At 41.0% G+C, this 24,635-nt stretch overlaps 3 protein-coding genes across 3 annotated transcripts in view; 1 reads left to right on the forward strand and 2 right to left on the reverse strand.

Annotated features, from left to right (window-relative positions):
* Positions 1-9,057, reverse strand: part of LOC144530701 (B-cell receptor CD22-like) — an 18,251-nt gene extending 9,194 nt beyond the window's left edge. The window contains exon 1 of the mRNA XM_078270395.1: positions 8,961-9,057. Coding sequence (XP_078126521.1) covers positions 8,961-9,057 — 97 coding nt within the window. The remainder of the gene's footprint in view (positions 1-8,960) is intronic.
* The window catches only part of LOC144530942 (B-cell receptor CD22-like), a 129,498-nt gene that overhangs the window by 76,322 nt on the left and 28,541 nt on the right, over positions 1-24,635 (forward strand). The window lies entirely within an intron of this gene.
* On the reverse strand, positions 9,739-20,901 carry LOC144530722 (basement membrane-specific heparan sulfate proteoglycan core protein-like). Its single transcript, XM_078270430.1, has 12 exons — positions 20,893-20,901; positions 18,725-19,139; positions 18,385-18,597; positions 17,859-18,119; positions 16,874-17,221; positions 16,505-16,726; positions 15,846-16,184; positions 15,493-15,732; positions 14,677-14,952; positions 14,439-14,468; positions 13,494-13,679; positions 9,739-9,743 (listed from the first exon to the last, which is right to left on the reverse strand). The coding sequence occupies exons 1-12, from the start codon at positions 20,899-20,901 to the stop codon at positions 9,739-9,741; spliced, it is 2,544 nt and encodes an 847-aa protein (XP_078126556.1).

Consider the following 24,635-nt stretch of genomic DNA (forward strand, 5'->3'; position numbering starts at 1 on the left):
TTACAGATGAAGTCTGATTTCTTCTAATGCCAAATCGAAATAATTTATCTAATGTTTTGTTATATGCTATTAGGCTAATCTTGCCATTGCGAATGAAAAATGCATTTCTGTATCAAAACCCGGCACATGTGGGAAATACAACAATTAGCCTATGTCTGACAGCGGGGACGTAGTAAACAAATCAGAACGCAAATTTAAACATCTGCAACGCATATGCTCGAATGCCATCAATGATGATTTATTTATTGTAATTAAAATAAAGTACATTTATATATGTGTGTATATATACATATACAGTCAGGTCCATAAATATTGGGACATCGACACAATTCTAATCTTTTTGGCTCTATACACCACCACAATGGAGTTGAAATGAAACGAACAAGATGTGCTTTAACTGCAGACTTTCAGCTTTAATTTGATGGTATTTACATCCAAATCAGGTGAACGGTGTAGGAATTACAACAGTTTGTATATGTGCCTCCCACTTTTTAAGGGACCAAAAGTAATGGGACAATTGGCTGCTCAGCTGTTCCATGGCCAGGTGTGTGTTATTCCCTCATTATCCCATTTACAAGGAGCAGATAAAAGGTCCAGAGTTCATTTCAAGTGTGCTATTTGCATTTGGAATCTGTTGCTGTCAACTCTCAATATGAGATCCAAAGAGCTGTCACTATCAGTGAAGCAAGCCATCATTAGGCTGAAAAATCTAAACAAACCCATCAGAGAGATAGCAAAAACATTAGGTGTGGCCAAATCAACTGTTTGGAACATTCTTAAAAAGAAAGAACGCACCGGTGAGCTCAGCAACACCAAAAGACCCGGAAGACCACGGAAAACAACTGTTTTGGATGACCGAAGAATACTTTTCCTGGTGAAGAAAACACCCTTCGCAACAGTTGGCCAGATCAAGAACACTCTCCAGGAGGTAGGTGTATGTGTGTCAAAGTCAACAATCAAGAGAAGACTTCACCAGAGTGAATACAGAGGGTTCACTACAAGATGTAAACCATTGGTGAGCCTCAAAAACAGGAAGGCCAGATTAGAGTTTGCCAAACAACATCTAAAAAAGCCTTCACATTTCTGGAACAACATCCTATGGACAGATGAGACAAAGATCAACTTGTACCAGAGTGATGGGAAGAGAAGAGTATGGAGAAGGAAAGGAACTGCTCATGATCCAAAGCATACCACCTCATCAGTGAAGTATGGTGGTGGTAGTGTCATGGCGTGGGCATGTATGGCTGCCAATGGAACTGCTTGTCTTGTATTTATTGATGATGTGACTGCTGACAAAAGCAGCAGGATGAATTCTGAAGTGTTTCGGGCAATATTATCTGCTCATATTCAGCCAAATGCTTCAGAACTCATTGGACGGCGCTTCACAGTGCAGATGGACAATGACCCGAAGCATACTGCGAAAGCAACCAAAGAGTTTTTTAAGGGAAAGAAGTGATTAAGGCAACTCCATGCATTTCCCAGAATGCATCTATCTTGGAAATTCAAACAGCATTTTACATTAAAGAAAGAACAGGGAGAACGAAATATAACTGTGCAGTGCAACCTCTGCTTACCAGCAACCAACCTCCTTTCAGCGTCCAGATTACTCCACCTCCAACCTGAAGAAGCATCTTAAAGTAAGTTTTTTTTTTTAATTAGCCAAGGGTAGTCGTCTGCTGTAGTTTTACTCGTCACCTTGCTATTTCATAGTTGACGTGCGACTTTACATTCTCCTACGTGCTGATTTACTAGCCCCAGAGCTGTAGATATATACAGTATGCTCATAGTTTAAGATGCCTAAGAGCTTATAAGTCTATTGTTGTGCAGTCTAATTGCTGTAGGCACAAAAGACTTGCTGTACCTTGTAGTCCTAATTTTCCTTAGCAGGAGTCTGCCACTTGACCTGTTGCTTCTTAAAACAATCTGATGAAGAGGGTGGGTTGAATCATTTAGAATTTGTTCTGTCTTTTTTAAACTAAGGTCATTGTACAGTTGAACTACGGAATCCTGATCAACTCCAATGATCTTACTGGCTGTTTTGACTATTGGTTGCAGTTTCTTCTGGTCCTTAATATACATGTTACCAAAGGCACAAATAAGGCCAAATGATAAGACACTCTGCAAGAGAGCTTTGTAAAACATCTGAAGAATACAGCTGTCTATTCTAAAATTATTGAGTTTCCATAGAAAAAACATCCTCTTCTGTAACTTTTTGGACTTGTTTTGTGCACATTCATTAAATGTCAGTTTATTGTCTATTTCAACACCCAAATATGTGTATGTTGTAACCCGCTCTACCACTACACCATTTATATTTGAAGGTGGAACTATAATTCCCATCCATCCATCCATCTTCATCCGCTTATCCGGGGTCGGGTCGGGACCCCAAACTTCCCTTTCCCGGGCCACATTAACCAGCTCCGACTGGGGGATCCCTGAGGCGTTCCCAGGCCAGGTTAGAGATATAATCCCTCCACCTAGTCCTGGGTCTCCCCCGAGGCCTCCTCCCAGCTGGACGTGCCTGGAACACCTCCCTAGGGAGGCGCCCAGGGGGCATCCTTACCAGATGCCCGAACCACCTCAACTGGCTCCTTTCGACGCAAAGGAGCAGCGGCTCTACTCCGAGCTCCTCACGGATAACTGAGCTTCTCACCCTATCTCTAAGGGAGACGCCAGCTACCCTCCTGAGGAAACCCATTTCAGCCGCTTGTACCCTGGATCTTGTTCTTTCGGTCATGACCCAGCCTTCATGACCATAGGTGAGTGTAGGAACAAAAACTGACCGGTAGATTGAGAGCTTTGCCTTCTGGCTCAGCTCTCTTTTCGTCACAACAGTGCGATAAATTGAATGTAATACCGCACCTGCTGTGCCGATTCTCCGACCAATCTCCCGCTCCATTGTCCCCTCACTCGCGAACAAGACCCCAAGGTACTTGAACTCCTTCACTTGGGGTAGGGACTCATTCCCTACCTGGAGAAGGCACTCCATCGGTTTCCTGCTGAGAACCATGGCCTCCGATTTAGAGGTGCTGATCCTCATCCCAGCCGCTTCACACTCAGCTGCGAACCGATCCAGTGAGTGCTGAAGGTCACAGGCCGATGATGCCATCAGGACCACATCATCTGCAAAAAAGCAGCGATGAGATCCCCAGCCCACCGAACTGCAACCCCTCTCCACCCCGACTACGCCTCGATATCCTGTCCATAAATACTACAAACAGGATTGGTGACAAAGCGCAGCCCTGGCGGAGGCCAACTCTCACCTGAAACGAGTCCGACTTACTGCCGAGAACCCGGACACAGCTCTCGCTTTGGTCGTACAGAGATTGGATGGCCCTGAGAAGGGACCCCTCACCCTGTACTCCCGCAGCACCTCCCACAGTATCTCCCGGGGCACCCGGTCATACGCCTTCTCCAGATCCACAAAACACATGTAGACTGGTTGGGCATACTCCCAGGCTCCCTCCAGGATCCTTGCGAGAGTAAAGATCTGGTCCGTTGTTCCACGACCAGGGACGGAATCCGCATTGTTCCTCTTCAACCTGAGATTCGACTATCGACCGAACCCTCCTTTCCAGCACCTTGGAGTAGACTTTACCGGGAGGCTGAGAAGTGTGATACCCCTGTAATTGGCACACACCCTCTGGTCCCCCTTTTTAAAAAGGGGAACCACCACCCCGGTCTGCCACTCCTTAGGCACCGTCCCAGACTTCCACGCAATGTTGAAGAGTCGTGTCAACCAAGACAACCCCTCCACACCCAGAGCTTTAAGCATTTCTGGACGGATCTCTTCAATTCCTGGGGCTTTGCCACTGTGGAGTTGTTTAACTACCTCAGCAACCTCCACCAGGGAAATGGATGCCAATCCCCCCCTCATCCTCCAGCTCTGCCTCTACCATAGAGGGCGTATTAGTCGGATTTAGGAGTTCCTCAAAGTGCTCCTTCCACCGCCCTATTACCTCCTCAGTTGAGGTCAACAGCGTCCCATCCTTACTGTACACAGCTTGGATGGTTCCCCGCTTCCCCCTCCTGAGGTGGCGAACGGTTTTCCAGAAGTACCTTGGTGCCGACCGAAAGTCCTTCTCCATGTCTTCTCCTAACTTCTCCCACACACGCTGCTTTGCCTCTTTCACGGCAGAGGCTGCAGCCCTTCGGGCCCTTCGGTACCTTGCAACTGCCTCCGGAGTCGTCTGGGATAACATATCCCGGAAAGACTCCTTCTTCAGTCGGACGGCTTCCCTGACCACCGGTGTCCACCACGGTGTTCGTGGGTTACCGCCCCTTGAGGCACCTAAGACCCTAAGACCACAGCTCCTCACCGCAGCTTCAGCAATGGAAACTTTGAACATTGTCCACTCGGGTTCAATGCCCCCAGCCTCCACAGGGATGCACGAAAAGCTCCGCCGGAGGTGTGAGTTGAAAGTCTGTCGGACAGGGGCCTCCTCCAGACGTTCCCAATTTACCCGCACTACCCGTACTATAATTCCCTTCTTATTAAAATCTATGGTCATCTCTTTTTTTTTTTTTTTTTTTTTTCGAATTAACCACAAGGAAATTATCTGTACACCATTTAGTAAAACCCTGCACCTCCCTCTCAAAACCCTCTAGGGATGCAATATTAGACTTTACAAAACCCACTAATGCTGTATCATCAGCGTATTTAAAATAAGTGTGGTCTGAGGAGGTTGCTTGGCAGTTATTGGTATATAAGGTGTATAGAATAGGGGACAGAACGCACCCTTGTGGTGCCCCTGTATTTATGGCTTTTAACAATGAGACACACAAGTTGAATTTGACTTGTTGACCACAGTTCGTCAAAAATCCACAAAACTAGTCTTGGGTTAACCCCGAGGTGTACCAGTTTTTTTTACCATCAGGTGGGGTTGGATTGTGTTGAAGGCACTGCGGCAGTCTTAGCCTGACGTGGTCATACTCAGATTCTAGTCAGAATGTGAGTCTGAAACCGCTCCATTGGGCTGTGATTATGGCGCGTGTTCCAACCGAACAGGGAAAGAAAATTCCTCTGCACTCATTGGATAGATCTACAACCAATCAGAGCAATGGAACTCAACTCAACTGTCAACAGACGAGACGGTGTTTCGTCTCCATAGCAACCACTCTTTGCACGATGCACTTCCGTCCTAACTCCCAACTTTTAGACTTTTTTTAAGCTGGATATATAATTTTTTTCGTCTAAATATGAATGTGGATAACGTTAGTGATAGTGAGATGCTTGCTACAGTTGCATTTCTAGAGATGAATCAGCGAAAACACGTTTTATTTCTCTGATTCACGGCTTTGTTCTAACGCCGTTGGGCGCTCCCTCTCTTCAGTCTCTCTCTAGCTCTCTCCACCATATAACGCTACCGTGCTTTCGGGTTGTTGAGGCTCCGCTCCGTCTAAAACTCTACCATTTCGTAAAGCTGTTTGTAACATAGAAATAAAATGGATTATTGATAATTTCATTTCTATAGTTTTTAGCTGACTTTACCAGCTGACTTCTCAATTGGCCGTTGAAACAGGTGAAGTCTCTTATGTTCTAAAACCAGCCTCTGTGACTTGAACAGCTGAGTCGCAGCGACACCATCAGCTGTGTGTGTGTGTGTGTGTGTGTGTGAGAGAGATGTTACTGTACGTTACTGCATCTGTCCATCATCGTATAAAGCCCACCCTCACAATTTGATTGATCCGAACAGCTCTTGTTCGAGCATAATTGCTCCTCAACGGATCAAGTCCAGACCGAACTTCCCGACCTCGAATGTTGTGGGTGGGGCTAAGTTCGGCTGGCATCCAGGCTACGGAAGTCTATGAACACAATCTTGACAAGACTCTTTGCCTGTTCAAGGTGCTCATATATGTTGTTTGTCAGGGTCAGCAGTGCATCTTCAACCCCTCTGTCTGCACGATACGCAAATGGGTTTGGGTCTAAGGATGGTGTGACCTCACATAAAAGCTGTTTCAGGATTATTTTTTCAAAACATTTCATTGCTGTGGATGCTAGGGCAACAGGGCATCAACATTTTTTTCCATACACAAGGAACTACACCAGTGTCTATTGACAGCTGGAACAGCCTTTGAAAGGGCTGTGCCAACTGATCTGCACACACCCTTAATCCTGCTGCTAATACCATCAGGCCCACTAGCTTTACGGGGATTCACATGTCTAAAGTAAGACTTAACATCATCTATAGAAATGTCAATGTCCCCACACTTCATACTACTGATTTCTTCATAAACCAATTCCTGTTCAGCTATAAAATCATGGATATCAAATCTACAATAAAAATCATTCAAATCATTGGCCAATTCAAGTTTGTTTTCCACTGCCATGAGATGTTTCTTAGGTTTGTGTCCTGTAATTGCCTGAACACCCTGCCATGCTCTCCTAGCGTCATTTCTAAAAAAAAGTTCTCAATTTTACGATCATATTCCGCTTTACAGTCCCTGATCATACTTTTTATGTTTTTCCTTTTCTGTTCTCTATTTCCTCCCGATTTAAACAGTCGCTTTTTTTGGTTAAGAAGTTGTTTTAGTTCTGGGGTTACCCAGGGCTTGTTGTTGGGAAACATCTTAACAGTCTTTTTGGGAATGATTGTGTCCTCGCAGAATGTTATGTACCCTGAGATAGCAAGCGACGCGTCGTTGACATTTTCGGGTCCCATCGGTCACTACGTTCCAGTCTGTGCGCTCTAGACAATCTCGCAGTGCCTCGGAGGCGGCAGCAGTCCAGCACTTAACCTCCACCTTTCTGACTTTCTCACGCTGCAGCCTGGACACATAGGCAGGCATCAATTTGATGTTGTGATCCGAGTTCCCTAAACCGGGAAGTGCTTTAGAGTGGAAGGCGTCCTGGATATTTCCATAGCACTGGTCGAGGCAGGCTGTGTCGTGGGTGGGACAGACATATTGCTGGTATGTGGCAGTTTGTGAAACGGTTACGTTATTGAATCTATTGATTCGTGAGCAGGACACGATTATGTTGTTTCGAGAACGCTACCTTTGAATATCCCTGGCTGGTCGGCCATTGTCGCTGTCTTGTGTTTAGTGGTAGTCAGAGCGTGCAGTGAGACAGCGTGAGCAGGGCATCCGCCCACCCAGCCAATCATCATCGCATTTGCAACGGTGTCATCATCCCCCCCCCTGCTCTCTCCAGGCAGCTGATGTGACACCTCGCGCTTCATTTAACCAAATTGTAGTAACGCGCCACTTTACATTCTCGCGTTGCAACGATGGGAAAAGTAATTAATTAGATTACTCCGTTACCGAAAAAATAACACCGTTAGTAACGCCGTTATACTTAAACGCTACACACACGTTACTCCCAACACTGGTGGTGATTACAAATTTTAATTTAATGTATTTAAATGGGAAGCGTATCTCTTGATCACAGCACGACAACGGTAGGGAGTAGTATGAAAAGCAGAAAATCGGCATAGGGAGGTTGGTCGGGGTGGTGGATGGGTCAAACAACACAGGACTTTAAGGACCCCGGAGACCGGGGTTTGCGTCTGGCATGTTGCAGTTCCTTTCCGCGTTATTCACTTCCTAACCTCAACCGTCCCGTTGTTGTAGGTGTGTCCTGCGTGTGACAGTTCCTTTCCCAGTATCTTCTCTTCCTAACCTCAACCGTCCCGTTGTTGTAGGTGTGTCCTGCGTGTGACAGTTCCTTTCCCAGTATCTTCTCTTCCTAACCTCAACCGTCCCGTTGTTGTGGCGTTTCATGTCCCCGTTGTTGCGTGCCACAGAGACCGCAGATCGTGTTGCTGCGCCCGGGGATCGCGTCCCCGTGTGGCGGTCCGTCCTGTTGTTGTCGCCGGCGTATGGAATTTATTTTCCCCGTTGTTGTGTCCCCCAGAGCAGCCCAGTGTCATGGCAGGTCGTGAAATGGTAAGGTTCGAAAATCGTGACCTGTACACGAAATAAACAAGAAAATCGTGACCTGTACACAAATCAATAAATCAAAATAACGTGACTATTTCACAAACTGGCGTGAAACCGGGTTGGCAGTTCAGGACTACAAATACAAACATCTATCTGCTTGTTCAGGTGCACATTCAGCCAGTTGGAACAGAAGAACACACCAGAATAGGCCTGTTTAGTAAGCTGTATGTGATGGCCGCATTCCTACACTACACGCAATTCAATGTGGAAGTAATCCAAACGGAATACGTTAGAAATTACATTTGTGGGCATGTATTCTGTATTCTGTAAAGGAATACGTTTTGAAAGTATCCTTCCCAACACTTCATATAAGATAATATTTAATATAATATTAAGACTTTTACTGCAAAGTAAATAGAATATAGCATGAAATGAACAAAATATCTGCAGGGTAAAAAGAGGAGCAGCAAATTTGCTAAAGAAATGTGATCCTGAGGTTTGATATCAGTCTGTTTTTTTGTTGAAATATCACCTGTTCATACCAGACATTAATTAAGTAAAATGAGACTTTAGCTGTTCAAGTTAGACAAATCACGTGGACATCTAGAATGTAATTAGCTCTTTCCTTGAAGTGTTGAGCTGCAGTAGAAGGACAGAGTCAGTTTGATTCCATCAGGCAGTTGCTGTTTTAGGTTGTTCACCACTAAGGCCTATATAAAAGAGACTTCAGATACAGTATTAGGGGACCACTAAGGCCTATATAAAAGAGACTTCAGATACAGTATTAGGGGACCACTAACGCCTATATAAAAGAGACTTCAGATACAGTATTAGGGGACCACTAAGGACTATATAAAAGCATCCAAAAAGCAGCATGTCATAGGACCTTTAACACCAAAGTTATCGGATAGAGCAACAAGTTTCTTTTTAGTGAGACAACAAAAAGACACTGCTGTTACCTCAATAAATATGTAGACCATTTTAGGACATCTCATACTCAGCTGGTCAGTCTCAACTCTATGAATGAAAACATATAATATGATATATAATTGTTGTGCAGCCCCCCAGTTTTATCCTGCCTTCGCTCCCGCTTCCAGCCTGTTCCCCGGACTTCTGTGTCTCCTCCTCGGTTCCCTCGGCCCCATTTTCCCTGCGCTCCCCGAGCTCCCTCGTCATCCTACCACAGTCTACTTATCCCTCGCCATCCTACCACAGTCTACTTATCCCTCGCCATCCTACTCCAGCTCTCAGGTCCCTCACCATCCTGTCTCAGCCTTCGTCATCCTTCCCCAGCCCTCGTGTCCTCGCTCCTGTTTTTGGCGTCCTCCTCCCCACACCTCCTTCCTTTCCTTTGTTAAATAAACCTGATTTTGTGTTGAACATTGCATTTTGGTCCGTTCTGTATCCCAGCGTAACAATAATATTAAGACTTTTAATGCAAAGTAAATAGAATATAGCATGAAATGAGCACTCAGTAAAATATCTGCAGGGTCAAAAGAGGAGCGGCAAATTAGCTAAAGAACTGTGATCCTGAGGTTTGATATCAGTCTGTTTTTTTGTTGAAATATCACCTGTTCATACCAGACATTAATTAAGTAAAATGAGACTTTAGCTGTTCAAGTTAGACAAATCACGTGGACATCTAGAATGTAATTAGCTCTTTCCTTGAAGTGTTGAGCTGCAGTAGAAGGACAGAGTCAGTTTGATTCCATCAGGCAGTTGCTGTTTTAGGTTGTTCACCAGACTTTACACTGTGACCAGTTTTACAGATGGACAACACTGGGCAAGTGAGAAATACATTAGAGCATACCAACTGATTTAAATTGTATTTGCACTCATTACTGATCAATAAAAACTTCATTCTGAAGAATGAACACAAAAAGAGTTTGTTTAAAGCTGAAATCAAAAGCTTACACCTGCACACTATCGCCCTCTGCAGCAGTGAGAGGGAACTGGCATGATGTTCAGACTACAAAACCAGCGCTTGATTTGTCATTGAAGCTGACTGTCTGTCACCCTATGTACCTTCTTTTTTACTTATATATATTTGTCACATTTTAACCTCGCTTTGAACCGTAGCCCTTAAAAGCAATCTTACTACGAAGATGAGGTCTGTTTTTTCTACTTTTTCAGGGTGAACTTTACTTGTTCTCGGTAAGAAAATGTTGAACATAGGCCTACTTGTACAATGACTTACTTGAACTTTGTCTGCTGTGAAAACACCAATAAAAAGAGTTAGCAAAACATTTTTAGTTAGTGTTAATTAGTGAAACAAAAAGTCTTCTTTAGCTTCTCAGTCAGACGGAGTCTAGTTAAGGTTCGGGTTAAGGTTAGGGTTAGGTGCCTTGAAGTCAACGGTCGCAGCGCTGCCTGGAAGGAGACATTGGGGGCTTAAAACACCATCCAGCAAATGTACACTTGTGTGACACACGGGACAAGAACAGGACACGAACCCCGGCCTCCTGGTGAAATTCCTGTGTAGTTTGACCCATCCACCACCCAAACCAACCTCTTGTTGCGGATTTTAGGGAAACCTATAGGATATTTTATAACAGGTTTACAAAACGTTCTTCATGATACACTTTTCAAAAGCTTGAAATGATTTTACTTTAGAATGAGACAAATAACAGACTTTTTTTTGTAACTGATAACATTATAAATGGAATGTGGCCATTCATAATGTTATCAGTTCCAGTTCCAGGGTACTGCTGTTGTGCGTGGTGTAATGTCTGTGAAGCGTTAGCCTCATCGTTCCCAGTTAAATTACATAGATGCGGGGCAGCCTCTAGCTCACCCAATAAGAGTGTTCGCCCCATGTTGGCTGAGTCCTGCAGCGGCGCAGGTTCTGACCTGCTTCCCTTTGCTGCGTGTCATTCCCCCATCTCTCTCCCCCTTTTATATCTATCCACTTTCAAATAACGGGAAAAGTCCCAAAAAAATGATCTTAAAAAAACAAAAACAAAAAGAATTATGTAGATGCATCCTATTTATTTGAAGACTTGTCCCTATTTTTTTCTCCACATCTTGCAGTTGGATGTAAGAGTAACAAAAAGGTGTCACATTGGGAAAGAAAAGAGTTAAGCATCGTACATTTCTACAGTTATTATCTATGTGCACTAAGCAGGGCATCATAGTGTTTGAAGGGGCAGTGAAGAAACGGGAAAGGCTTCGAAACTTCAATGCATTTTTTCTGAAGAAATGAAGAAACTGAATATTAATTACCAGAAGGGTGCGGTATGTGAAAAGATGAGTTATTAGCTTGGTTTGTTCCTCTTTGTGGTCAGGGGTGTGAAAGTACGGAGAAATGCAGAACACGGATGTTAAACTATTTTAGGCCAGTATGTTGGCAATACGAAGTTTTATTACTTCCTGGATTTTCTACTTTTTATAGTACCTAGGATGTTTTTTCTCGCAAAAGAGGCATTCTGCTGCTTTTAATCCTTATTTTATTTGTATTATTATTTTCAGCCTTATACCTCTCAGCATATGGTGCTCTCACTCTATATATATTAGCATGACAGCCAATCCAATAGTCTACACACTCAATATTGAGGCAGTATCAGGGATCGGAAAAATGTACAGATCCACGGGCCAGATCCAGTTTGTTTTTTTTCGTCGCAGCACATTCTACGTCATTCGTCAACAGCACGTGTGTCTGTGCATGCTGGAAGAGTTGAGTTAACCGTTAAGAAACATGGAGCGAGCCAAAGAGTCGGCTGCGTGGAGATATCTCACGCTTACCACTCCAACTAGTTGGTCGGTTGTTTGCAATGTCTGCAAAGTAAATGTTTCGAGGGGTGGTGGTAGTTCTGCAAAGTACAATACTACTAATTCAATCAAGCACATCCCAAAAAAATGTTTGGTACCTGTTTGATTACTATTGCATGTTTGACAAATACACTATTTTGTTTCTACTGCTACATATTATTTATTTAAATTTATTTAGTAAAATATTTGCAGGGTAAAAAGTGGAGAATCTAATTTGCTAAACAACTGTGATCCAGAGTCTTGATATCTCTCTGTTTTTGTTGTTGTAATACCCTTGATCACCAGAAGCGGCCAATAATATTAATGCTCTTTAGTTTAACTGGTTAACCCTGTGCCTGGAGCCTGGTTGGATAGACACTACTTGAATTATTAAAGGATAGGTTCACAAAAAAAAGTCTGTCTTCAAACAATAGTCAGGTTCTACACTGAGACAGACTTTGCTTCTTGCATTTTGTGTTTATATGAAAGTAATATGAGACTTTAGCGGTTCAAGTTAGAAAGATCAAGTAGAAATCTTCCAAAGTTACACTCTTCATAGAATGAAATAAGCTCTTTCCTTGAAGTGTAAAGTTTAAAGCTATAGTGCGTGGTTCTGCCACCTCCATGAGGAATTCTAAGTAATGACAACAACACTGTCTGCACGCCCACATGATACAAGCCTTCCGTGATCGTAACGGACGTTCATTAATATCGAAAAGTTACGCACTAAAGCTTTAAATGTTTGTCATCTTGTTTTTTCTGTTCTTTTCAATTCTTGTCTCATCAAAGCAAACTGGTGAGTTATACAGATGGACAAATAATGAGCAAGTGAGAAACAAGTCAGAGCAATTAAACATATTTTATTATTGTTTGTGTTCATTGCTGATTATTAAAAAAACTTTATTCTAAAAAATAAACAGTTTGCTTGAAGCCGCCCTCTGCAGCAGTGAGAGGGGAACTGACATGATGTTCAAACTACACAGTTGCTGTGCAAGCTGCAGGTTTATTTGAGTCAGCCACTCAAATACATAGAAAATGTTTCAACTAGCAAAGTGTGACAGAGCTGGGCTTATGTTATTTTTTTCATTCAACCTTTATTTATCCTCGCGAGATCATTGAGGGGCGACCCTCATTATCAATGTCATCGAGTCAGATTACAAAGACAAAAACAGAACAACAACACAGAAAGTACAATCATAAGAAATATAGAAATACAATAAAACATTCAGAATTGGAAAAAAAAAATCTAGGATAAGGGATGCAAAAGAAAATGCAATTATGCGTGAGAGGGAACTGGCATGACGTTCAAACTAACAATACATGCAATACAATATAATTAATTCAATACAAATGGACAACTAGCAAAGTTTGACAGAGATGAGCTAATGTTTTTCAATGTGTAAAAATGTATATATAGGCCAACATAATATTTAAGATCTACTGTACATGCTGTGGAATAGTTGGACTTTACTGGCTTTCTCTGCCAGGACAGGTGTGATGTGAAAGGGTGAACAATATTTCTTAAAAGTAATTTACTACATAAATTATCACTTTGCATACCAAGTCAAATCCTGAACTGAGTTCAGTTATGTTATGTACCTGCACAGGTACAAATAAAGCTGCATTCTTCTCAAATCTTCTGCTACCTGCTGCTTCTAAAAAAACTGAGAATGAAAACGTTTGGAGTTAAAGACTTCTTTTTCTTTTCCTCCATGTGAGTCTCCCTCTGGTTTGACTGCATGTGAAGAAACCCACATGAAGTTTTGGTGAGTTATTTCTCAGAAATAGATTTGAGTTGAAATTCAGATGTAAGGTGGAGTTCTGACGTCCTCTTCTGTTCTGGGCTTCACAGTAATAATTCCCACTGTGTTCAGCTCTGATGTCAGTGATGGTGAAGATCTGTCCTGATGCTTTTGGTGAGTCTTCATTCTCCTTGTACCAGGTGTAGTTAGCTGCTGGGTTAGCATCACTGCTACAGGTCAGAGTCACTGAACTGCCCTCCACTATCTCAGCAGAGGGACTCACTGACACAGAGGGAAGCTTTGGACCATCTGGAGGAGATGTGTTAACAGAGATTACTCTAGGTTAAAGGTGACTCACTGCAGAAGAACACATGGTATTTAAATTACTAACTCTGTGTAGCTCTGTGTAGTCTATCAGCATTTTAGACTTTGAAGGTGGTCTGACTACATTGATGTGTGATGGTTTGAGTCCTAAAACTGCACAAAACCCCTAAAATCTCCTGGAGCTGCTCAGTGAATATCAGAAGACTGTGAATGGGACGCAAGAGCTGAAGAAAGTAGTTATGATCAGTACAAATATTTACCTGCAAAGACTGGACAGATTTAAGCTATTCCATGTGAGTCTCCCTCTGGTTTGACTGCATGTGAAGAAACCCACATGAAGTTTTGGCGAGTTATTTCTCGGAATATCACAAATCAAATTTTCTTACTTCAAAAGAAAGCAATCAGAATCACAAATGGGGCTAATTATCGTGAACTGACAAATCAGTTATTTATAAACTTACAGGTACTTAATTTTAGTGAACTTGTAGACCTTACAATAGCATCATTAATGTACAAAGTATATAATAGCATGTTGCCAGACTGTATCCAGAGGCTGCTTCAAATAAGAGAATGTCAATATGAACTGAGGGGAAGCTGGATTTTCACCAAACCAAATAGCAGAACAAATGTAAAACAAAGGTGTGTTTCGGTGTATGGAGTTAAACTGTGGAATGAATTAGAAATTGACATGAAAATGTGTAACACAATCGACCGATTAAAAAAACAAATCTACAGCAGAGGGACTCACTGACACAGAGGAACGCTTTGGACCATCTGTATATGAACATAGATTATAAATTGATCAATAGCATCTTTATTTAGACACCCTTTCCTCTTAAAAACCCACTCCTTCAAACCCCACAGCACAGCTTGTAACGCAGGCTTCTTATTAAAAATGTCTTCCTAAACTATATTTCATGTGTAATCAGTAGTGTGTCCCTTTAATAAAGAGCAAAGGATGTGACAGATGTATTTAACTCACATTTGACATTAATAGAGATGTTTGCTGATGTCCTCCTCCCCAGCTTGTTCTCAGCTGTACAGTAATACTGTCCAGAGTCAGAGGACCGGATGGAGCTGAAGACGAGCTGTGGTTCTTCACTGAGGCGTTCAAGAACTGGATTGGGAACTAGATTTTTCTTGTACCAGGTATAGTTAGCTGCTGGGTTAGCATCACTGTTACAGGTCACATTTACTGAACTTCCCTCCATTAAATCACCAGAAGGACTCACTGACACAGAGGGAAGCTTTGGAGCATCTGAAAAATAAGAATGTTATAAAATATCCAATTTATTTTGTAGTAATTCATATTCTCAAAATAATCATTCATCCAGGAAGACATTAAGGAAAGTAAAATGGAATATTTTATAAATAATATCAATGTTTGATTATTGCAGCTGTCCAGAGCGCTGATACTGGAGCTTAAAGTGAACTGGTCATGATTTATAACACTCTGCATTACGCGTGTTGTTTTCTGCACTTTACTCCAATAAAACTCTTTATAGCAGTAAGGTAAAATAATATTAAATTTTTCCTTTCATAGTTTTCTTTGTTTTTATTTTATACATTAATATTTGTGTGGTGTGAGTGCTTTAATGTTAGTGCTTTAAAATAAAAACAAAAAGCTTTGGAAAGGGAATTAAGCTTAATGATTGACATCACAATTTGGTCAGAATAAATGTTTATGAAGAGGTACTAAAATGTGGGAGAGGTAAAAGATGAATTTGACTTGTTCTCTAATATTTAGGGAAGATCTTCGGCCAAATGATTACAGTGAAACAAAGAGAAGTAAACTCACACACTGAAGGAGAGGGGAACATCTTGTATCCTGATACAGCACAAGAATAGCTGTCTGCAGGATTAAATAGGTCTAGATGAAAATAATCTTTTTTATCTTCTAATTTCTGTCCGTTCTTGTACCAGATGTAGGAATAATGATCAGGCAGCTGACACTTGTTATGACATGTCAGTTCTATCCAGGTAGGCTGTTGGTAGGATGTGACTGTTGATCTCCTCACATGTACCTGGAGCTGTGGATCTGTGATTAACCAACAGAAATGTTATTTTAGAATCAAGTGTCAACATATGCATAAACAAGGTTTCTTTTATATTAAACATTTAAAGCAAATTGACTTTCAGTGAAAATGTTACCTGCTACCGACAAAGTGACTCCAGGTAAACCGGTATATCTTCCACCTTCTTGGTTTGTTGTGAACCTGAACTTGTACTCAGCTGAGTCTCTCTCTCTCAGGTCTGAGATTGTCAGAGTAGAGTTGTTGTTTTCAGAGTGATACTGCACACGACCTGAATACTCCGGGTCCGTTGTCAGATCCACATAAATATTATTACTCTCTTTTGTAAACCAGAATTTTTCCTTAACGCTGGTGGATGGGTATCTGTAGCTGCAGCGTATTTCCACTTTTGATCCCTTTAAGGCACACATCTTAGTAGAGGTGTAAGTCACTCCCCAGCCTCTTTCACCTCGCATCGCTGTAATACAGAGCACATCAGAAACCACAATAACATTCATAACATCTGAGGACAGAGTTGAATACTTTATGGAAGTACTTCAGTATGTAAACCTGCAGGAGAACTGGATCTCCTCCTCAGAGTGAGACTTTTCAAAATGTGTTAAACTTAAAAGTTATTTATGAAGCAGACTACACACACAAGCATGCAACCTGTCTGGTTAGCCAAAAAATACAAGCCAGGTGTTGTCACCCAAGTGTACAGTAGTTTTGGTACAGTACACTAGCTAAAAGGCTCCACCAGGTGGCGGTCTACTGGTGAAAGACTGTAAGTAAACTCACACACTGAAGGAGAGCGGGACTTCTCATGTCCTCTTACAGCACAGGAAAAGCTGTCTGCAGGATAAACGTAGGCTGAATAAGAATCAGATGTTTGTCCCTGAATGTTCCGTCCATTCTTGTACCAGACGTAGGAAGGATGACCAGGTAGAGGACAACTGCTCTGACACTTCAGCTCTGGCCTGTAAGAGGACTTGTAGATTCCACTAACCTGCACCTGGAGCCCTGAATATGTGAATAATTAACAGAAGTCTTCATTTTAGACTAAACTGTCAACAGACACACATATATATACACACATATGCAAATAACTTTCATAAGATGTTGGAACACTTGGAAGTAATTTATTAAATATTTAGATGAAAAAGTTACCTGTGACAGACAGAGTGACTCCAGGTGAAGCAGTATATTTCCCTGTTGAATGGTTTGTTATGAACCTGAAATAGTACACAGCTGAGTCTCTCTCTCTCAGGTCTGAGATTGTCAGAGTGCAGTCCTTGTTTGTACATTGATACTGCACACGACCTGAATACTCCGGGTCCGTTGTCAGATCCACATAAACATTATTACTCTCTTTTGTAAACCAGAATTTTTCCTTAACTCCATCAACAATGGTGGATGGGTATGTGTAGCTGCAGTGTATTTCCACAGTTGATCCTTTAACAGCACAGATCTTAGTAGAGGTGTAAGTCACTCCCCAGCCATTCTGACTCTGTATCACTGTAAGAAGAAGAAAAAAAATCTGATTCATAACAACAGATAACAGATTATTTTTTTATGCATCTTTTTTACCCAGAACTGAACAAGCAATGAGTATCTTACATTTGAATGTGCTAAAACATGAAATATCCTAAAAATATGTTTGAAACTGACTGCCTAGCTTTTGAACATCTGGAAGAAATATGTATCGGCATAACTTAACTAAAATGAAACAGTTTACCGTTATTTAAATGAAGTGGCTTCACTCACATTTCACTTTAATAGAAATGGGTTTGGATATGTAACGCCCCAGGCTGTTCCTAGCTCTACATGTATATTGTCCAGAGTGAGAGGACTGAATGGACGTGAGGACCAGCTGTTGTTCTTCAATGGAAGGTGTGAGCTTTACATTGCTCTTCAACCAGGTATAAGTAGCTGCTGGGTTAGCATCACTGCTACAGGTCAGAGTCACTCTACTGTTCTCTCTGATATCCCCAGTGGGAGTCACAGACAGATGAAAACAAATTAACTTTAGTCATAAATTGTGGTGTAATAGTGTGTGTGTGTGTGTGTGTGTGTGTGTGTGTGTGTGTGTGTGTGTGTGTGTGTGTGTGTGTGAGAATCAATTTGCTGTTATTAAATGAGCCGTTTCACTCACATTTCACATCAATAAATTTGTATTGAGACGTCTTCATCCCCAGCTTGTTCTCAGCTGTACAGTAATACTGTCCAGAGTCAGAGGACCGGATGGAGCTGAAGACGAGATGTGGTTCTTCACTGAGAGGTTTGTATACATTCTCCTTGTACCAGGTGTATTTAGCTGCTGGGTTAGCATCACTGCTACAGGTCAGCTTCACTGAACTGCCCTCCACTATCTCAGCAGAGGGACTCACTGACACAGAGGGAAGCTTTGGAGCATCTGGAGGAAAAAATGTATAAAGACACATTTCATTATAAACAATAAAAAGTCACTATACAGAAAATTATTTATATCATGAATAATAGAGTGGGTCACCTGGTGAGGAGAAAATGTACATGTTGAAATCAGGTTCTTGTTAATACAAAAGTTGAATGAGTGACTGAATATAAGCTGAGATATTACACATAATGTCTTGAGTTTCTCACATTATATTGTATAGTTTTCTAAGTTTGCTCTTTTATTAGTGACACTGGAGTAAACTCACACACTGAAGGAGAGCGGTAATCTTCATATCCTGTAACAGCACAGGAATAGCTGTTGTTATCTTCAACAGAGACTCTGAGAGAAGAAGATGTTTCTCCATATATTTTCTGTCCATTATTGAACCAGACATATGAAGGATTATCAGATATATTACAGCTGCTGTGACACCTCAGCTCTGCCTGGGTCGATGATCTTGTCACCTTCACCTGGAGGTCTGGAAATGTTAAAATAGATTAGAAATGTCATTTCAAACTAAACCATTTCAGTACATGCATGCAAACAGACAGACAAAAGATTCACAAGAAAAACAATTGGACAAAATATTCCAATGAAAATATTACCTGTAACAGACAAAGTGACTCCAGGTGAACCAGTGAAACCACCATGGTTTGTTATGAACCTACAATTGTACTTAACAGAGTCTCTCTCTCTCAGGTCTGTGATTCTCAGAGTGCAGTCGTCGTCATGAAAGAAATACTCCACACGACCTTTGTATTTTGAATCTCTTTTCAGATCCACAGGTGCATTATTACTCGTTTTAGTAAACCAGAATCTTTTCTCAACTTTGGTAACATGCTGATTTATTGTGGATGGGTATGTGTAGCTGCAGTGTATTTCAACTGTTGATCCTTTAACAGCACAGATCTGAGTAGAGGTGTAAGTCACTCCCCAGTTATGCTGACCCTGTATCACTGTAACACAGAGAACATCAGGAAACACAATCAGACTCAGGAGGTTCTTCGATATGAAAACTTCCTAGATGACAAATACTTTGACCAAAACTACTTACCACTAAAACTGAAATGTTTCTCTGGTATGGTATCTTATGTTAATAATACCATGAGTTTAAAAGTGCATATGAACGTATGACTTATGTATTATTTCTGTTTTAAGCCACAGTGAACACAAATATGGACAAGCACAAAGGCGGTAAAGTGTTGTTCAGTAATGAATGGTAATGCAGCTTTAAGGAATAATAATAATAATAATAATAATTATTATTATTATTATTATTATTATTATTATTATTAATATTATTAATATTATTATTATGAGTGTTATTTCTCCCAGTTTTGTTTCTTCTTCGTTGACTCTTTGGTCAGAGTAGCACTGAGATTAGGACACAGACTCATGAGCACACATTGACACTCGGCTGCTTCTGGACATTATATTTAGAAATCACTAAAGACAGATTACTGTTAACCATACAGAGAAGCGAAACATCAAACCAACATCTGCAAGTAAGTTATAAAATGATTGGGGAAGTTTGGTTCCTATTTTTGAGCTCTTAATATAAGTTATCTTGTTCTCTCAAAAATGGACATAGACATTTTTAGATGACTGAATCCTTCAGATGAACCACTAACAGCTCCAGTTATACAGTTCACTGAAACAGCCCTACCCTTACTGTGCAATGATACACACTACTAAAAATCAAAATGCTAAAATCTAAAAATGTGGACAGTCACTGGCTGAATATTTGCTGTTTTGTGTAGTTTTTTTTTCACTTCAATATTTAGGTTAAAGGATGCAGGGAACAAACATAGGTAAACAATCTGATGACAATAGTTATCACCACAATAATACCACTACTACTATAATTACCTACAACGAGATGCAACAAAGAAACAGAAGTGAATGTGTTTTAATGGTTTACATCACACCACACATTACATATAGACAAGGTGATGGTTTAGGAATTCATTTTTTCTATTTATAACTTTGTTGAACTCTAAATAAGCATACTATATGTCCTACAGTGTAAATGTAGATATACAGTACCTGGCACAGAGAGAAGGAAGAAAACTAATCTCCTCGCTGCTGCAGTTAAACTCATAGCTGCTCCTCTCATCTGCAGGACTTCAGAGAAAATAACAAGCAAGTAAATAATGTCTGCAAGAAATAGCAATCATATTAATAAAAAAACAGAGAGAAATGTTGTCTTGAAAGATAACGCTCCTCTGGGGTCAGTACGGAAAGCAGAAGACAGAAGTCAGGCTGCTAAGAGGAAGGAAGTCAAGTTAAGTTTAACATTATCAATATGCATGAAGTTGGTGACTGTCTGATCGGACAGAAGTGTGAGTTTTTTTTCGGGGAAACTGGGTATTTTAATGGATGCCCCTATCTGAAAGTGTATGTTATAGTGTTTCCTCAGATAGACCTGCATCAATTTGCATAATGACACAGTGATATGACTAACACACTGATAGAGATTGATAATCCCCACGCCCTCTCAAAGCACCACAGGATTTCTCAGGGATAAAACTGAACTGGTGAAGACAAGGTGTCCTTGCTTATTTCCTCTCCCTTCTAACACCAGACGAAGGAAAGACGACCAGCTGGACACTTTAGCTCTGTGTAGGTTTACTATGACTGGTAGACTTTTTCTGGTCACCCTGTAAACTCCTAAAAACAGTAAGTTAACTGTTCGGATTTGTGCAGAGTTTTTTCCGTAACAAACTTTGTCTTGTAAGCGACAGCTACTCGTAAAAGGTTAAGAAGTACGTACATCCCCCATTTGGAAAAATGGGCTCCAAAGGGTCAAAGTCACAAGTCCCGAAAGGACCAATTGTTGAAGAGATGATTAGGAAATATGGTCCAGAATGTATGGAGTGTCTACCGTACTGGTCGACAAATTTTGGCTTTCCAGACAATGATTTATTAAGTACGGGCAAATTGAAAATGTTGAAACAGGATTTAGAAAAAGTAGAATTAATGGGAAAATCAATGATTAAAACAAACGATTTAAAGCTAATAGAAAAAAAAAAGGAAGAAGAATGTTTTAACTATGGATAAAAGATGATGGTAGTGATTCAGGGAAAGAATGCAAAAGCACACATACACCAATTATCTCCTCATCAGTTCTACAACCTAACCAAAGCCCATATTCTGAGCTTTCCAGTCCTCTACAAGCCCGGAAGACAAGCTGGAAAACGGAGGGATGAAGAGGACACAGACTCAACTCTCAGACATGACCGACAGCATCCGTCACACCTGCCTCGGGTGGAAAGACCAACGAGTACGTGAGAAAACCATGTTTGAAGCGTTTGTCTGCATGTTACAACAGGCTGGTGGGCAACATATGGAGCGCGGACCCGGAAAAGGCCGCGGCCAAGAAGGACGTGGTCGAGACAGAGGAGACCGAGGCGGGTACCGTGGACAAAATGATGAGCCCTACAACCCAGTCCAGCGTTGGTACTGCAAGGACTTTGGACACTGGGTACGTAACTGGGTACGAAAAAACACCTCAGACGGAGAACAACACTAGTCCCTCTGATTGAGTCCAAAAAACTGATGAGGAAGGTACTGCTACCACACACACACTCGCGTCATGCAATGACGAAATGCTTGGCACTGATACACTGTTTTTTCTTTGCTATTAGGGACTAATTGATAGGATAAATAGTTCTGAAAAAGAATCTAAAAAGTTAAACCAACTTATAGTATGTTATCTTCTGAAGCCTACAAGAAAATGCCTACTATTTAGTGTAAAGTTAAAGGGGTTCCACTCACTTTTGTTTTTACTCTGGTGCTACAAACTTGATTATTAGAGTTAAAGATTTGACACCGAAGCTTAGTGGTCATTCTATTTGGTCAATTGGGGCTACAGGTCAAGCAGTAAAAGAACATGTCTCTGTTCCTTTCTCATGTACATGGGAAACTGAAGACAGCTCAGTCTTTTGTTTGGTATCTGATTTACGTCCACTTAATTTGCTTGGTCGTGATTTAATGTGCACTTTTAACATTGTTTTAACCTCAACACCTGATGGATTGAGAATTTCTCGTAATGATGCATCTGTCATAACCACATTTGTTGATAACAGTGTGGCTAAAATGTCCTGACTGAGGCGGCGTCTGTAATCAGCCCTGCCTCTGATTGTATGAAACCTGACAACTTGCATTGCACAGCTCATGTTACTACAGGGCCTGATGAGGAATGCTCAAAACAGTTCTTTAGAGACATAATGACAGTTTGACAACCTCACATCTGATTTGGACTGATACTAACTGTATTGTAGCTGCATGCTTGACTGACAACCAATATCGCTTTTTTTTGAAGTGCTCAACTCCTTGTGTGTTTTTTCTCCCTCTCTGAAGGTTGCATCTGCTCTTTTTTCTTCCTCGGGAGAAAGTTTTTCCTGTAAAATTAACAGAATAGCAGTTTTCTTTTTCAGTTTAGTGTTAACGATTAGGATTTTTACTTGAGCCTGTCACCTAAAATGTCTGTGCACGTTCTTGATGTCACTGTAAAACTTGACAAAATAAAGCTAATTTTTTTCTGGGTCATGAGATCACAGTTGATGGTAAATCCATCTCACCCAAACTTAGAAGTAACTAACTGGAACTTTCCCAAACATATCATTTAGAAAAATGATTGTCCTACTGGGAATATGCGCCTATTACATACGTTTATTTCTATTTATGCAATTATGGAAGCTCCATTGAGCTCCCTGATCCATGGTACGGGTCTCAGTTCACATCAAACAATCTCTTGGATGCCCGAAGCTGATGCGTTCGTGAGTATGAAACTGCCTCTGCAGTTTTCCCTGACGCCGGGACTGCCAGATCCTCAAAAACATTTTATGCAGACCATTGACAAGCACAAGAGCTGCGTGACTTCTGTGTTGTTGCAACACCACAGCGACAAACTCCATCTGGTTGCGAACTTCCCTGCTAAACTCAATTCTGTCGCTGTGGAAGCATTAAATAGGAAGCATTAAATACGTCCTGTTCCACATGCTGTGTCATACATTTTGTGGGAACAGAATGGAAAAACTCTATTTATCTGTGGCCAGGTACCTTAGATATTACTAGTCTGTTAGATTGCCAAATGTCACTCTAACAGATGCACTGTTCTTAACCCTGATTTCATTTTTTAGGTTAACAGTTCTGCCTCCAGAGACTCTAGCACTGGCCTGAACCGTGTGGGCTTCTCTGTTGCCTGATTCTGATGCTATCCGATTTGGACCTCTGCCATCTCATCTCTCAGTACAAGAGGTAGAGCTCATTTCCTAACAGGAGGCTGTCCAGCCATTTCTTTCCTAATTTTGCAAAGTTGACACATAGGTTATAACCATGTGTAAAAGGGGGAATGATTAGTGTGATGGAAATACAATTGAGGGGAAAAAAAAACAATTGTTTCACAATAATGAAACAACATTGTTTCACAAATGATTATTTTATTTTTGATCCAGAATAGTCAGGCATGTGTCATGTAAAAACAGACTGAATGTAGTAGCCAAAGCCCTACTCACTGAAATAATTCCAAAACGGAGAATTCCAACCAAAATCTCAAGTATAGTGGTTTGCATTCAAAATGCAACATGCCTACCCTCGACAAAAGCTCTGCCTATTGTACTGAGGGTTATGAAAATGCGTAAGCAACTTACCTGTCACCCTTTGAGATTTTGTTTACAGCACCTCCACACATTGGACTTGGGTGAAGAGGACACCCACCAGACACCATTGTGTGAGGACCAACTGGTAACGTATTGTGTCTCACTGCAAAAGGCACAAATTCCTGGTGACATGCTAACAACCACAACTACAGCAGCAGAGAGACACTCAGTGAGGTGATTGGCAACCCCTTACTGTAGACTAGGCTTACAGAGCAGCAAGGCCATAGGACACACACACACACACACACCCAGAGATAAGAGAAAGACAGGAGTTGTACATATGGAATTTAGGTTCAGCAATCATTTTAACACGGTGAGGTGCAGTTTTTGACATAAATTATATAATGTGATATGTTCCCATATCAGGTAACAAATTGGATAAATAGACTTCAAATTAGAAGTACTTAGGTTTGCCCTACTAGGCCTAAAAACTTGAATGCATAATGACTTTTAGAACTACCAGACAGCGATAAGTATTACTTTGTGTTGCAAACTAAAGATAAAAAATAAAATAAACAACGTATTTTTGTTTAATTCGTCTTAGTTTATTGGTTATATTGAAACCAATAAAGGTTGATATGAGATTTCATCCTATAAGCAGTACATTTAATATTGTACTCTAGTGAGTTTTTTCAGTAAAACTGCACTATAGACGTTGGTTGTATTTTGAGTTGCTATATGACAAATTGTTTAAACCATTAAGTTGGTGTTGAAAACATTTTATTTTGGTGATTTCTTTTCCTTTTTAAAGAAATTATTTCTTGATTTTTTTGTTGCTTTTATACAGGTTTTTGCTGTGTAACACAGGACCGTGTTAATGGCTAAACCACTAAACAGATTCTTTATATGCTGC

Source organism: Sander vitreus, chromosome 2, assembly GCF_031162955.1.
Source record: "Sander vitreus isolate 19-12246 chromosome 2, sanVit1, whole genome shotgun sequence".
NCBI lineage: Eukaryota > Metazoa > Chordata > Actinopteri > Perciformes > Percidae > Sander > Sander vitreus.